Below are 17,455 nucleotides of genomic sequence, written 5' to 3' on the forward strand. Positions count from 1 at the left end.
CAAGAAGATTTTTAAAAAGGGAAAAAAATCTTATGGGTAAAACTTTGGAATTATAAATGCCCAGTCATTGTTCTAACTCAGTTCAATTAACTTCATCTTTTCAAATTTATTTTTTTTTCGATTTTCAAGCATTTCTTTTTTTTCTTTCTTCCCTTAAGAAAAACAAAATAAAACTCTTGCAAAAAATAAGTATAGAGATGCCAAACTAATTCCTGTATTAGTCATGTCCAGAAATATATACCTCAAAAATGTAACTGTTTGAGTAACAAATAATTGGAAACTAAAATGTTACCTATGAATTAGGGAATAGTTTAACACATTATGGAATACTGTTGTACTGTAAAAAATGACAAGGGATTGTTTTAGAGTAACCTGGAAAGACATATAAAATGACAGAGTGAGATGAACAGTTGGAATGATATACAACATAATATGATCATTGATATAACAAATCTGAAAGACATAGTAATTCCAACCAGAATAATGATCAGTTATAATTCCAGAAGACTGATGATGATAGACTGATATACAAAATGAGACCCATATTTTTTGGATATGGCCTTTGAGGGAATTAATTTTGCATCACTATTCTTATTTGTTGCAAGAATTTTCCTTTTTCTTTCTCAGGATGAGGTAATGAGAAAAATTTTGAAAATTAAAAAAAAACAACATTAATTTTGAGAACAATAAAATAATGATTTGCAACATTCATAATTTTCAGTTAGTAGTTACTTTTCCTTTTCAACCATTATAGTATATATATATATAATGATTCTAATAATGTTATCGAAAAGAAAACTAAAATGAAATCAGACTGATTAAATGAAATGAGTCTTGGTTTGAGAAAATTCATGACAAAACATATCTGTTTTCTTTTGGTGGAAAAGTGGAACTAATGTTGAATCTTATATACAAGGTCAGACATGGTCACTCTGACAATTGGTTTTGCTTAACTGTTTTTTGTCTATTAAATAAGATGGCTTATTTAGAGGTATTGTATATAAATGGAGATGATTATAGTGTGAGAACAAGATGTATCAAAAATCCATTTTTAAAAAATCATAAAGGTGAGATTTTTGACTTTGCCCTTCAGAGAAGGAAGTACTATATCTCACAATAATCCTTTAAATAATTTCACTAACATATAAAGTAAATATTAGATAAAATTTTCTAATTTAAATTCTTCAGTTTGTAACTTCATTAAAATCATTTCATATTTTACTCAATCCTCTGAGGCTTATATATGTCTGATGGTGAGCCCTTTTGGGTTGTTCAAGGAGAAGATACTGGAATGTTTTGCCATTTCCTTCTCTAGCTCATTTGACAAATAAGGAAACTGAGGCAAACAGGGTGATGACTTACCCAGGATCACACAACTAATAAGTGTCTGAGAATGGATTGGAACTCAGGCAGAGTAGTCTTCCTGATTTAAAGTCCAACACTCTATTCACTATACACATACCCTCCGCTGTCCCCCGCCTCCCCTCCACACAGAGTGATCTATGGATTTAGTTACATAAAATAAATTAAGAAATCTGAATACATAGACGTATTCTTTTAAGCAAAAACAGACAAAACAACCATGAGCCCATTTTTGCTGAACAGAACGATAAAAAAATGGTACTTTAAAAACTGGAACTATTCTGATCAAGAAGTATTTGAATTTTAGCTTTAAAAAAGTTGCAGTCTATAAAATTGAAAAACTTCATTAAAATGATAAGATTAAGTACAATATGAATTTCCTCTTAAATATTTCTAATAGTATCATTTGATCTTCAGAATGTACAAAAAGGAAACTCCATTTGATGTACAATGCTTCTAGCATACTTAATTCTGTAGTTTTCTGCTGCTCTATTGACTCATTTTCATTTCAAAAGCATAAATTTCACTCTAAGAATTAAACTTTGAGTGAAAAGGGGGATATATATATATATATATAATATGTATTATTTCCTATTGGATAACACTTTTCTAGTTGATGAAGCATATTTCCAATGTAATTAAGGATTCTGAAGGTCAAGATAAAATTTTTATATTGAATCTAAAACTTGAGCTTTTTCCAAAAATCAGAATGGTGCAAAGACAGAAATTGATGTCATGTCTTTGTCTTTAACTAATGGTTATACCTATGAATGACTCAGAGGAAAAGAATAATGGAAATGACTATAAGTTTAGTGGGGCATTAAAAGTTGTATAAAGATGCCTCAGTTATTAGATCACTTTCTACCTTTCAACTATGAGGACAGAAAATTTAGCTCCAGAGAAGTGACTGACAATACACCTTCCAGCATTAGAAATGTGATTTCAAAGGATGCAACCCAATACAAAATTCAGTATCCCCTTTTGTTTTGATTTGTGCATCTGGCATGATTGCTCAGCTATTTATGGATACAAAAAACTTAGGGGGAAAACTGCTAATGAATATGCATAGCCTTCCCCACCCCCTTGGACCTGCCACTATAAATATTTCCATTTCCCTAGCTATCTTATCTACAATACTAGGAGGATAAAGAGGTCTTAAACAAATTCATCTATGAAAAATCTGAGCTTATTCACCCATCAAACACATCCCATACACATGTACAGAGTTACAGAGTTCCAGAACTATGCAATGGTACTGCTTCCATAAACTTTATTTTGTCTCTGCTCTCAAAGTTCCCTAAACAACACTCTGTAATACCCATCTGCTGCCTCAAGAATACTCTAATGCTACTTTCTCCACTATAATCTGAATAGCATTCAACTTATTATTCTAGGTCTCTAAAAGAAAAGCTAGACAAGTGGATTCACAGATTTCTTATACTCTATGGTTTTCAGATTTAAAACCCCTGTTTTATAGGGTATCTTTGCAGATGACTTCAGAAATCCCTTTAAATTATCTGATTTCAGGCTTTGTGTGCTTTATCCCTTTCCTTCCCATCTTCTCTGCTTAGATATTGCTTCATTAATCTTCCCTTTTGTCTTTTAAATCTTTAATGTACAACAATATCTTGTTTCTCCATTAGCTCCTTCTTATCTGATTATGAACATGAAAAGGTTTCCTATTCTTCCTCCATCCCCCAAGACCCATTTCTTTCCACATTAGTATTTCCTCAAGAGTGATCATCCTATCTCTACCATAGTCAAAAATCTCCCCAGAAGAAGATTTTAATAAGTATTTAATAAGTATTTTAATACTTGCCTCTATTTCCAAATCAACACCTTAGTCTGCAACCATTTGCATTTGCACATCTCTTCCCACTACTTTACACTGAAACATCTTTTAAAAATATTTTATTTACTTAATTTTGAATTCATGGAATAAAACAAGTATTTCCAAAACAGTGCAATAAAGATAATTTCGCATGAAAGTACAAATTTATTATGTGCAGCTTGCTAATTCTTTAAATATATATTTGTCATGTTTCTTTCCCCTCCCCCCCATCCCAGACATGGCTACCATTAGAGACAAATATATGTATGTGTATTTATATGTATATGTATGTGTGTGTGTGTGTGTGTGTGTGCGCGTGTGTATTTAAAATCATTCTATACATCTATTTAGTAATTCTTTCTCTGGTTATAGATGATGTCTTCCTTCATATATCCTTTGTAGTTAATTGTGGCATATATAATGGCTAAAATGATTTAGTTCCTCTAGGTTGTTCTTAAAACAGTATTGCTATTAATGTATACAATATTTTCACACTTCTGTTCATTTTATTCTTCATTATTTTGTGCAAGTCTCTTCATGTTTTTTCTAAGATCACCGAGCTTAACATTTCTTATAGCACAATAACATTCTTATTCCAGTAGTATTCACAATCATATACTACAACTTATTCAATCACTCCTCAATTGCTGGTCACTCTTGCAATTTCCAATACTTTCTCAACACAAAGAGAACTGCTATAAATATTTTAGAGTATATAGGTTCTTTTCCTTTTCTCCTAATCATCTTTATAAATAGATTGAGTAGTGGTATTAAGATTTAAAGAGTATAGAAAATTGAATAATTCTTTAGGCATACTTCTAGATTGTCCGTCAAAATGTTTGGATCAGTACACAATTCTACCAACAATTATTTAGTGTACCAATTTTTCCACATCCCCACTAACCACGCAAGCAAGGGTTGTTTTACCCTTCAATCATTTTAAACAATTTGATATGTGTAAAATAACATTTCAAAGTTGTTTTATTTTTCATTTCTCTCTATCAAGGGTGATAAACTGAAAATGTTAGCCAATTTCTCAACTACCACTTGGGCTAGAATAATCTAGACTTTACTGGATCATATGGAAGCACAGCAATTAACATTAGTGGCTGTTCTTTTGTAGAAGAAATTACAGGTACCAGGATAGAATTGCTAAGCAGTATTACTAAGGAGGTAAGACCTAGCAACAAAAAGTATTTTAAACCTAGGGGTATTTGTTGTAGTTGGCAGATAAATCATACTTTTGGAAATTATTTTTGTCCTTCAAATTCTTGCCATGCAAAAGGAGAAAACTACAACAGTTTCCCTGGTGAACAATTTCAAAGGAATAAAATTCAATGTCTGATAATTCAAAAAAAACTATGAAAGACCATTGATAACCCAATATAATTTTAGACTTTTTTAAAAATTGGGACTGGTATGGGGCCATTATATAAAAAGGTCTAAAATGTTCATGTATAGATTGACAGGGCAGATTCATAAAATTTTTTTAAAAGAGAAAGATGAGGTGTGAAGAACAGCAGGGTGTGGTTAAAAATAGAATTGGACACAGGCTGACAATAAATTCCAAAGTAACTGTGATTCAACTTCCAGGCCTTTTCCTCTAGGAAAGACTTCTAAAGAAATATTTCATTCAGTTCAGTGTTTCAAAGAAAAGGAGAAAATACTTTCCTTAGTTATAGAACTACTGGCTGGTTTCAGAAAGGTAATGAATTAGGTTTCTAGAATAAAAGATATAATTATTTTATTTAAATAGACAGTTTTGGTTTAAATAACATTTCTCTACAATCTAATACATATTATTCTGTAAACATTTAAAGGATTAATTTTCAATTCTGTTCATAGTTTTACGTTACATGTAGAGAGACAGGATGACTCAAAGTTTGAAAGGAAATGTGAGGGAAAAAAAGGTAGGAGGGAGGAAAGGAGATAACAATAGGACCTGTCCTTCATTGGTAGAAAACTTTCATATAAATAAAGCTCATTTATTTTTTCTCCAACATATAAGAATGACATGGCTCTTCTTTCAAATGTAAACCCTATTGCTTGTGCCTTTGTTTCAGTTCTCTTCCTTCTCTTCCAGAAGTTTGCTCCTTCATTCATCTCTTTACCTAATTTCCAATCTCTCCTTAACCAAGGTCTCTTTCCTTGCTCTCCACAAAGGTACATAAAACTTACTTGATTCTCCTATCCTCCTAAACTCCCATGTTATATCTATCCTCTCCTTTTCAGCCACATTTCTAGAAAAAGCTTCTTGAAATCATTGCCGTTTTCTCACTTCCTATTCACTACTCATCTCTTGCAATTTGACTTCATTCCAGTCTTTGGACTTAAACTACTTTTTCCAAAGTCACCAATGATTTCTTCATTGCCAAATCAAATGGCCTTTATCTTAGACCTTATCAGTCTTCAACATGTTGTACTCTCTCCTCAATGGGATTTCACAATATTCATATTGTGATTCTTTTAGCACTATCCCTTTTAGTCTTCTTTGTAAGTTCATGATCCATGTTATGATTTAATTGCATGGGTGTAGCATGCTCAGGCTTAGCCTTCTACCCTGTCCCCCTCTCTGTTTCTTGGTGAGGTCATTTCCTGTGGATCCAGTTGTCATTTCACCATGGATGATTCCCAAATCTTTATATATCTAGACCACATATCTTTTCCAAGCTCTGCTCTCACACATCAAATTTCCTGCTGAGAGAACCAGAATCAGGAGATCTGAGTTTAATTCTAGCCTTATCATATACTATATGACCTTGGACAATGTAATCTTTTGAATTTTGTTTCTTCAAGTGTAAAATGAATTAACTTAGCAACCTATTATTTTTCTAACTATAATAACAATGTCAGTATTTATATAGTGCTTTAAGTTTTGCAAAATGTTTTACAAATATTTTATCTACTCAATACTCTGGAACATAAGTGCTATTATTATGTTATTGTTTCACATAAGGAAACAGAATCTGTCAAAAGCTAAAGGGCTTGCCCAAGGTCATATGATTAGTGAATTTCTGAGGCTGTATTTGAACTGAGATCTTCCTGATGATGGATCAAGTAGTCTATCCACTGTTTACTAATGAAATCTATTCTTCTATCCCAGAGACATCTCAAACTCATTACATCTAAAAAAGAAATTTATTATCTTTTCTATAACACTGCCCCTTTCATTTTTTTACTTTCTTTTGTCAATACTGAGAAATTTGCATATTCTTTAGCAGTCCTGTTTAGAAGATGGCATAAATTTTTAGGTTCTAGTCTCTCCATCAAATTGTTCAATTCTACATTTACACTTTAGTTTATCTGTTAGATTTGTCCAAAACTGAGAGAGGAACACTGAAGTCTCCTGCTTTTATTGAGTTACTATCTATATATTCTTCTAATTTGTTTCATTTTTTTCTTTATTAATTTATATGTTAAAGATGTTTGGAGCATCTAAGTTTAATATGGATATTATGTTGTCATGGTTAAATAGAGCATAATATAATTTTCTAGTTTGTTTCTATTATACTGTGAAATTTTCTTTTTTTTTTTTTTACCTTGATGATTACAACTCTTGCTTTGGTTTCACCTGACACATAGCAATTTTTGCTTTCCAGTCCCAATTTTTACTTTGTGTATGTCTTTGATTTTTAGGTGTGTTTCTTGCAGGCAGCAGATTAAGAAGTTTTGCTTCCTTATCCAATCCATCCTCTTTTGTTTTACTGAATTATTTAACCCATACTATATAAAGGTAGGCAAGTTAGGTTTACATTGTATTTATTGCTTACATTGTGTTTCAGTTGTCTATATTTAATATATACATATAAACAAATATATATATATATATATATAGTCACAAACATGTATATGTAGATATATTTTCTGAAATGGCATATATCTATATCTATATCCATATCTCTCTATATATTTGGTTCCTCTACTGTTTATTCTTTTGGTTAATCTACTTTAAGGAAACTTTCTCTATTTGTCTGTCATTATCGAGCACCTCCTTCCATTTATCATTTTCCCCTCTTGTTTTGGAGTTTTACATAATTTAGTAATTATTTTCCTTCTTTTTTTTCTGGTAATCCAACACTTCTCTCTCTGTTAAGCAGCTAATTAAAATCCTTCTCCCAGTTTTTTTGTTAGTTTTTTCATATTATTCATTTTTTTCTATAAAGGATTTCTTTACTTTATCTTCATTAATTCTCTTCCATTTCTTTCACTTCTAAACTTCTAGTCTTTGATTTATGTTCCTTATATTTATTCTTTCTTTTAATCTTAGTGATTCTCATAGAATTAAAGCTGCTAAATTACCTATTTTGAGTTTCCTTCTAAATTTCTTTGTTATTGTATTATATATCTTTCTTTTTCCACATTTTTTCCTGATTTATATCACTCTTAGAAGTATCAATTCCATTAAGAGATAGAGAGGAAAATAATGATCATGGATTACTCCATGGCAGTAAAACTTCACTATATCCTTGATTGCATGGTTCATTTTCAGTGCCCTTTCCATGATCATTTTCTTGTCCATTTTCCAAGAAATTTCCTTTATATGTGCATATCTTTCCACCATTCTGGATGATGGATATCTCCAGGAGAACTGTCCTCTTCCCTTGGGACAGAGTCCTCCTATTCAAGGAAGCATAACACTCTTTCAAAAGTAATGGTCTCTCTGAACAACTAATTCTTTTTTTTTTTTTTTAAATTTAATAGCCTTTTATTTACAAGATATATGCATGGGTAACTTTACAGCATTAACAATTGCCAAACCTCTTGTTCCAATTTTTCACCTCTTACCCCCCACCCCCTCCCCCAGATGGCAGGATGACCAGTAGATGTTAAGTACATTAAAATATAAATTAGATACATAATAAGTATACATGACCAAAACGTTATTTTGCTGTACAAAAAGAATCAGACTCTGAACTATTGTACAATTAGCTTGTGAAGGAAATCAAAAATGCAGGTGGGCATAAATATAGAGATTGGGAATTCAATGTAATGGTTTTTAGTCATCTCCCAGATGAACAACTAATTCTAACAAATTATTTCCATTACAAGTTATTTTTTTTTCTTGTTATACAGTATATCTCTGCTCTAGATAGTATCCATCAGTAAGGCTGAATCATTCTCTTCCCATTTCAAACTTTTTTTGATCACTTCTCAAACCATTCCTCTGTAGCCCCTCTTCTTTTTTAGAAATGTCAGGAATTCTTTTCACTTCACTATTTTATTTTATTTTGGATTTATTCTATTAATGCATATACATGTATATAAACATATATTTATGTAAATATATACATATGCATATGTTTATGTGCACATACATGTATATGTGTATATAGATACATATACATCTACATTATCTTCCACTTGAATTTCAGATCCTTGTGGACAGGAATTATTTCATTTTGTCTTTTTATCCCTTGTGCCTGGTATGTAGTAGGCACTTAATAAATGCTTATCACTTGATTTAATCTATTTTCTTTTTCCAGTCTCCTCCATCTACAATCTATCCTCCACAAAACTACCGAATTACTATTTATAAAGAGTGAGATATTCCTATCTGAAGAAGCCTTATCAATTCTCCACTACTAGTTGTCTAAATTATAAACTTCTATTTAGCATTTATCTACAATCTAGCTCTATTCAATATTTCCAAGCTGCATTTTTTTTTTACTTTTCTTTACATTCACAGCACTTAGCCCAGTGCCTGTCACATAATAAATATTTAATAAATGCTTGATGATTTTGATTTGATGATTACACATTATTCCCACTGTCACTTTACTAAAACTATTCTGATCTATTTGATGTTCCCCATACATGGTACTCCATCTTTCATCTCCACATCTTTAATTAGATTGCCCCTATGTCTTAAATTGCTCTCTTACACTACATCCACTTCCTTGAACTCTTATCTTTCCTCATGATCTGCTCAAGCCTCAAGAAGCCTTTCCTGATTTTCTGAGTTGCAAGTATCCCTCCCTAAATCACTGTATTTATTTTGTATATCTTACATTTACTTATCTTAAAAAATGTGATATCCTTATAGCAGAAAGATTTTGGACAGAAAGGATTGTCTCATTTTTTTCTTTGGTTCACTAGCACTTAGCACAATACCTAGACCATCACAGTCAATTAATACATGTTTTTAATCAAATGACTGACAGACATAGCTATTTCATGACAACTTGTATTTGTAGTAGTTATAGGTCTAGGATTTTTTAGGTCAGTTTCAAGGAAAGGATATGTATTTTTAAAGAGAAATTGCAAAAAAGGCATCCTTTCACATATCTTGAATCCTGATTTCAGAAAATGCAATTACATTAATATGAAAGTGAATTAGACATTCACTATTCTATTGCATAACCATTTATGCTAATGAGACTTTTTAGCAACTTTCTTTTTGATGAAATGTTACATTTCAACTAAAATCATTTAAGAGCAAATATGTCAACACAATAAAATTAAGTATATGTTGCTTAACTTCAATTATATTTTCTCCCTCAAATTAATAAAGTTCTATTACAAATGTAAACAAGTTGTCATATATCTGCATATGTGTTTGTACTATACAATATGTGATAAATGTTACCTGTCCAACCATGCTAGCAGACTTTTAGCTGCTCCAATCAGATCCACAACTGAAGTCAGGAAGTCATTGGGCAATTTCCGGCTAGTCCTCCCATCGTAGTGGCCACTCCTCCTCCTTCCAATTATAAAATTCTGCAGATTTTTGGCAGATGCATTTAACTTGTGAGAAAGGGTTTTGAGGTTTTCAGTTTCCAGGCCATAGTTCTGAATTTTAAAAAAAGGAAATGAAAGATCATCATCTGAACTTATCCTACACAAATATTTCTATAACATAACACTGGTTTTCTTAGCAAAAGTTTATGTCTATCTATCTATCTCTGTAATATCTATTTTACATACCTATCAAAAGACTGAACAGGCTCATGACAATGTGACTGCCATTTGCAGGGAAATGTCATGCTACCATTTGTCTATGCTCCCACCTTGATGAATCCTAATAGTCAAAGAAAATTTTATGAAGAATTAAAGATCCTCATCATCAATGTGCCAAAAGAGATCAATTTTATAATTCTGGATGACTTTAATGATAGAGTAGGCTAAGACTACCAGATATGTCAGGGAGTCCTTGGGAAGAATGGAGCTGAAAACTGCAACAGCAATGGTCACTTACTACTGAAGGCTTGTACATCTCATGACCTTGTCATCAACATGGTATTTCATTTACCATAACACAGTAAAATTTTGTAGTTGCACCCTCTCAGCAAACACTGACATTTAATTGACTGCAGAAGACATTTATCTATCTAACTATTTATCTATCTAACCTATCAATAAATGAATCTTTCTACCTACACACATGCCATTCCAAGGTAAAAATTCAATAAAGAAAAAAAAGATTGAAAGACATCTAGAGAGCTCACAAACTTTATCCTTTTCTTTCCAACCAGGTGTTAAATAACTTCAGGCATTTAATATAGATATACTTTCGGCTTTGAGATAGCAAAGGAAAACATTTAGATAACGTTTCATCACAATTTTACTGTTCAAAAGTCCAGGAGATCTCTAGAGGGCAGAGAGTCATGGTAGTAAGAACCCAGTACACTGGAAAGAGTTACAGAATAAAAGGTTTAGAAGATGATTACTCTTACAATAAGTTTATATTACAGTGGTTGTGGGGAGAGATGAGGTCTGAAGAATACTTTGAATGTAGACCTTTGATTGTGGCTATCCACTTAGGTCAAATATATTTGGGATTGAAGCCATACCATTTCATAGGAATTGCCAAGACTGACCTTACAAGACGTGAGTCTGTTATGTTTGCTCACACCAATTCATCTTCCGTAACAAATAGTCCATTTTATCAACAGTGGACAATTATGGAACAGCACACAAGGATATGGTAGAAAAAATGAAACTATTACTAATTTATTGTGTGCTACAATTGCCTTGGAATTTAGGAATGAGTAGCATGGAAGAATTAACTGATGTAAGATAGTTCTAAGCACATCTTAGAAAGGAGATACTATGGAAAGTAGAAGGTTCTATATGGCCACAGTGTATGTGGGAAGGGGGAGGTCAGATTGTGTTAGCATAAAGTACTTCTGTTCATGACTCTCCTAAGCCAAATGAGCAATACAACTTGCTTACAAAGGCAGCTTTACTCTTGATCCATGTGACTCTATGACTCTTAACTCTTTTTACCAGTAGTTTCAAAAGAGGGATACGTGGCCAGACTCCAAGGGATGTGTAATCAATCAATGAAGGGATAGAAAATGAGTCACACTTTCTTATTCTTGTCCATAGCCATTCATGTCTTTAGGAACTATAACATCTCTTCAAATGCACCCTCATTCTAGCCACTACAACCTCTTTTCCCTTATGGCTGCTCCAGGTATGGGTCACATATAACTATAACCTAAAGTGAGCCAAAGATCCAGGAAAAACTGATATCTTCCCTCATTAAAAGTATTCCTTCTCTAGATTCATAAACTCCTGGTTGTAGCTGACAGCCTTTCACAGGAAGGATCTGTGCTCAGGTATTGTGGTAGTTTTATAAAACTATCTCCAAACACACACACACACACACACACACACACACACACACACATTTAGTTTTTCAGTAGAAAAGAGCGAAAAGCATAGGATGAGCAAACATAGATGAGTTAGGATTACATTATCTTTCTCTCAAAATCCAAAGTTCCCTCTTTTTCTCAAGGATATGATCATTCCATTTTCCTAAGTTCTAAAGTTCTTTGCCACTTTTCACTTTTCACTATTCACACAACCAATTAACTGTTCTCTGTAAAGTTACCAGTGATATTTTAATTAACAAATAATCAATGTTCATCTTTCTCAACCTTCCTACAGCATTTAACATTGCTGACTACTCTTTCATCCTGGAAATTTCTCCCCATTTTTCATGTCTTACAAGATTTTGTGGCATTAGTTGTTAATTCCCCTATCATCTTTTTGACTACTCTTTTATTAGTCTTTTTGATGAATTATCAATCATACTCCTCTTCCTAATTGCATGAATTACCCAAGGATCTGTTCCATGCTCTTCTTTATACCCCCTTTATCTGATGATTTTATCAGTTACCTGGATTTAATTATCTGGTAAGGTAGCCAAATGGAACAGGGTGTGGTCAAGTAGACCTGAGTTCAAGAACACCTCTCTCCTTAGATACTTATTACTTATTAACCCTGGGCAAATCATTTAGCTTCCATTTGCCTTAGTTTCCACATGTGTAAAACAGATAATAATAGTACATGCCTTTCAGGATTGCAAGAATAAAATGAGAAATATTTTCAATTTTTTTTTTTTTGCAAAAAGACTTTGAAAATCTTAAAGAACTATAAAAATGCTAGTTATAATTCACAAGTCTCTATGTCCTGCCCTCATCTCTCTCCTAAACTACAATACCTCATTACCAAATACCTATTAAACACAAAACATAAAAAAATATCTCACAGGCATTTCAGTCAACATGTTAAGAAAAGAATTCATTATCTTTCTTCTAAACTTCTAAACTTCCTATTTCTGTTGAGCATTCTAACATCCTTCCACCTACCCACTTCTACAACCTTGATTTCTTCCATGACATTTCACTTTACCTCAAGTCACATAGACAATTAATGACAAAATCTTATCTTTTTTTTTAAACCTCTACATTCCCTTTTCTTTACTCAAACAGCTACTTTTACAATTCAGGACTTTATTAACTCTATTACAGTAATCTTCTAATCAGCTTCTCTGTCTCAAGTATCACTCCTCTCCAATTTTTCTTCCAAATAGTGATCAAAATGACTTTGGTAAAGCACAGGTTTGACCATGTTCAATTTAGTTAACTCCAAAGCCCCATTAACTTTAGGATTAAATATTATGTCACCTTCTAAACAACCTTTTTAAAATTTTCTTTTTTTATGTTTTATGACATGCATAATTATTAGTATGGCTGAAAACTTTTAAAATGTATTAATAATAAAACCCACATAAATTAGAGATATATATAAAAAATTTTACTGATAGGAATGCATAATCTAAAAAATATTTGAAACAAATGAACTATGGGATGTGTTAGAGGGAAGTTCTAGGATTTCTAGAAACATGAGTGCTAGGGTTAATAAATAGAGAACAGACAAGTTTCTTGTCCTGAGGATTTTAAATCTTCAGTTGTTTATTACCATTATAATTCATCCATTAACCTAAGTATTAAAATGCTCTTAAGATGTTCTTTACAAACAAAAAAGTGTTTCCAAATGATGGCAAATGACTCCAAATGCTCATATTTATAGATGCCAACTTTAATAAATCTTAGAACACTCTAAAAATCTCCTCAGTGAAATCCATAGCAAAGTGAAACTGATCTCACCACCCCAGTTAGAAAAATCAAACTAAATTTAAACATATCCCAAATATAAGTTGTTTATATAAAGTTGTTTGAATGTTGTCTCCCTCATTAGACTGTGAGCTCCTCAGGGGCAGGAACTCTCTTTTGCCTTTCTTTTATCTCCAGTGCTTAGTACAGTGCCTGGCACATAGCAAGCCTTAATAGATGCTTACTAATTATTGTACAAAAACCTTATGTTGCCCAAGCAGTTGTGAATAATTGGACAGGCACACTGCCAAATTAATCTATTAATACATATTTCTTGGAAAGACAAAATAGAATAGATATTGAGGAAAGATTGTCTAAGCTTGATAAAATCAACAAAATTTCACTGGTCTTTACATTTTTCCAAAGAGAGAGGCGAGCTTGGCCGTAGTATAGAGAGGTGAAAAGTGTGAAGATTCTGGACTCTAGAATCAAAGAGGGATCTTTGGCAAAACTCCTGGCAGTTTTGTCCATCTCCCCCAACGACCAAGGACTTTTGCTTATCCTGGCTCTGGCTGATCCTGAAGCCTCCAGGGAGCTAGTCCGGACTTCACATCTCTACTCGCTAATTTCTGTATTTTTTCTGATGCTGGCTGACTGCCAATCACAAAACACCAGGACATCAAAAACAAACAAACAAACAAAAAAAAAAAACCCCTAGAATTACCAATAATTTAAAGAGCAATGAATCAATCACTATTGCTAACTAGTAAGCATATAAAGAAATAGCAAAAAACAAACATATATATATATATATGTATATATATATATATATATACATATATATATATATATATATATATACTTGTCTTCAAGCAACTTAAATTTTTAATTGGGATGATGGTAGAGTAAATATGCAAATAACTAGATAGAAAGAATATATATACACAGAGTAAATGGGAGGGAATCACAGAGGAGAAAGCAACAACAGCTGGGATAATCTGGAAAGGCATTTTATGGATGGTGGCATTTGACTTAGAGGAACCTGGGATTCTAATGAGGTGGTAAGGAAGGTGGACAGTTCAGACATGGGGGACAGCCAAGATAAATAAATGAAGATGGAAGAAAGAATATTGCATGTGAAGGACAATTAGAGGTCCGTGTATCATAGCTAATGTTCTATATCTACTTTACCACTCAGCAGCCCCTATTTTCAGATATTTAAAGAGTTAAAAAAAGGAAGATGGACTATAATTTTTCTGCTTTATATCTGAGGAAAGACAAGATTAACTGGTGAAAATTATAGGATGGCAGAGTTTTTTTTAGCTGAACTGTTCAACAGAGCTCCTTAAAAGCAGGCTGGATGTTTAATCAGGTGGGGAGTTTTCTGTCACTGGAAAGATTCAGGTCAAAGCTGGATGACTTCTTTCTGAATATTTTGTGTAAAGGATGATCCATTCCTCAGTGGAATGAACTAGATTTTTTTTCAGATTTCTTCTCACTCTACTAGCCTATGGTTTCTATGACTTGAATAATTTAAGTTGTCCTTAAATCAAGTATAACAAGTCTGGTAGTAAAGGAGAAGCAGCATCAATGTCTAAAATAAAGAGGGAGATATAGTCCAAGCAATCAATTGATCAAAGAAGCCTAGGAGAAGGCACATCCTCCTGATGGAGATTTCACAGGATGGGCAGGTAAAGATTTGCATTACTGGAAGATATATACATTTTGATGAGTTCACATATCTATCAAACCTGAAAGAGTCCAGTTAAACAGCTATTCTTTTATCCATAAAATATATTCAGTGCATGAGAATGAAAATTTCAACTATAATAAGTAAAAGTTTAAAATTGATACTTCGCAGAATTGAAAACCCATGAAATGTTATCACCTATTTCTGTAAATTCCAACTAGGTACAAAAATCCATCAGAATTACAAAATATATATCAGAGGATCAATCAGTTTCTTTTTTTTTTATTGTATCAGGCACATTAATCATTTTTAATTATATAAACTAAAGCAAATAGTTTTGTAGCTTTTGATTTCATTAAAAATACAGTTTAGGAAGAACTGCAATAAACTGACTTAGGGGAATATCTTCAGCCTTGTTCACATGAGAGATCAACTTATTGGTGCAGCAACAATCTTCCAGAGTTCCAACTGCTCTATACGTTCATAAACAAGGAACTGGGGGAAAGTAGTTTCAATTGGCTCTACGATAAACTTCATTTTGCCATCTCTGAGTTTCTCTAGATCATTTAGGGAAAATCGAAAATGATTGTAAGCTTCACATGTAATGTCCAAATGTCTAAGTGTGAAGTTTAGTCTTTTCTCTATTGATAAGTAGATTGTACAAGCATTTTTCAAATTGTGAGTAATTCTGTAGAGTGTTTTAAATAAAGCATCTGTGAGATCATCATCATAAAAAATATCAGCTGCCATTATGATAGTAGTATGAGCATATAAGTCAGAAATTTCTTCTTCAGACAAACTGAATGGAACTTGAGGATCAGTGCACATCATCTTTCAGCCAATTCAGTTCTTTAACTTTAAATGCACCTCCTGCTGTTGCAGTTAGTTTCCTGTTTAGGGCAACATTCTGTTCACACATAGCCAGGAGATCTTCACCCACATCTGTGCAGTAAACAGTCTTAGCAACCGTTGCTGTGATGATGCTGGCAATCCCAGTTCCTGCCCCAAGCTCAAGCACAGTGCAACTTTTGAATAGGTCACATTGGAACAGGATGTAGTCAGCTAGAAGGAAAGCTCCTCGCCATACCTGTTTACCAACATCTTCAAGAGGGGTGGCCATGGTGTGCTCAGGTTAGCCAACAGCATTCAGGCGCATCATGAGGTGCCTTTTGTTTGGGGTGTTTATATGTACATCAGACAGCACAGTATCACTTTTAAATGTAATTTCTTCCATAGTTTCCTCCTCTTCTGGGTCCACCATCATGCAGTGTTGTTATTAATCTGTATAGGAGCATTCAGCTGCTGGGGCGAGGCTGAGTCCGAGTGGACCCGCTAGCTCTCAAGCTCACCATATGGGGAAAGCCTCAGCTGCTAGCTCCCCCGCCGCCATGTTTCAATCAATTTCTTATAAAGCTCTCAAGGGACTGAGCTAGGCAGACTGACCAAATTCCATTTTGTCACAAAATCCATAAGTTGATGTCGGAAGGAACATTAGTGACCCCAAGCAATGTTGTTATGTCATTGTTCCTGACAGCTCATCTAATCTTTGATTTATTGTCTAGAAACTAAAAACAATGGGTTAGGTAGGCAACTCAGTGGATAGTGTCAGGCATGGAATCAGGTGTACTTGAATTCAAATTCCACCTCAGATAGTCACTGGTTGTGTGGAAAGGGCAAACCATTCTGGTATCTTTGCCAACAAAAGGGGGGTCATGAACAGTGGTAAACAATTGAACAACAGAAACAATAAATAACTAAATAATTAAAGGAAGCCAATTCCTGTTACTCTAATTCTTGCCTAATAATAATTCCCACCCATAAATTCTGCCTTTGGGGGCAACAGCAAACAAATTGTTAACAACTTGTATATTGAGCTTTATGAAGTTAGAAATCTCTTCATCACGTCTGCTCACTCACAGGCTAAATATATTGTGTTTCTTGAACCATATTATCTGATATTTAGATCCTTTGTTGTCTTGGTTATCTTCATCTTTTAAATGCGCTGAAAAATCATACTCCAGAGACCACCACTTTATACCAAAGTCTTTTTATTTTAATAAAATATTTGTAATTTTTATTAATATAGTAAAAGGCAGAGGTAGATATAGAGTACTTTTTTAGAAAAGCATTTGGATCATTTAAAAAGTCACATATCATTTTTCCCTTAAATTTTAACAATGTTCAATTTATTGGAAACATAAAATAGCAAATATTAAAGAAAAAAGGTTT

General features: G+C 32.9%; 2 protein-coding genes across 11 annotated transcripts in view; both read right to left on the reverse strand.

Annotated features, from left to right (window-relative positions):
• Nucleotides 1-17,455, reverse strand: part of CNKSR2 (connector enhancer of kinase suppressor of Ras 2) — a 315,200-nt gene that overhangs the window by 219,582 nt on the left and 78,163 nt on the right. For all 10 annotated transcript variants that reach the window (XM_031959496.1, XM_031959493.1, XM_031959498.1 and 7 more), the window contains exon 3: nt 9,780-9,982. In XM_031959496.1, the coding sequence (XP_031815356.1) occupies nt 9,780-9,982 (203 nt within the window). The remainder of the gene's footprint in view (nt 1-9,779; nt 9,983-17,455) is intronic.
• Nucleotides 15,507-17,455, reverse strand: LOC100923675 (methyltransferase-like protein 22). Its single transcript, XM_031959504.1, is given in 2 exon segments — nt 15,507-16,052; nt 16,054-17,455. Coding segments are annotated over 2 exon segments (831 nt in total). The 5' UTR covers nt 16,488-17,455; the 3' UTR covers nt 15,507-15,655.

The sequence above is a fragment of the Sarcophilus harrisii genome, chromosome 3 (genome assembly GCF_902635505.1).
Source record: "Sarcophilus harrisii chromosome 3, mSarHar1.11, whole genome shotgun sequence".
NCBI classification, from domain to species: Eukaryota; Metazoa; Chordata; class Mammalia; order Dasyuromorphia; family Dasyuridae; genus Sarcophilus; species Sarcophilus harrisii.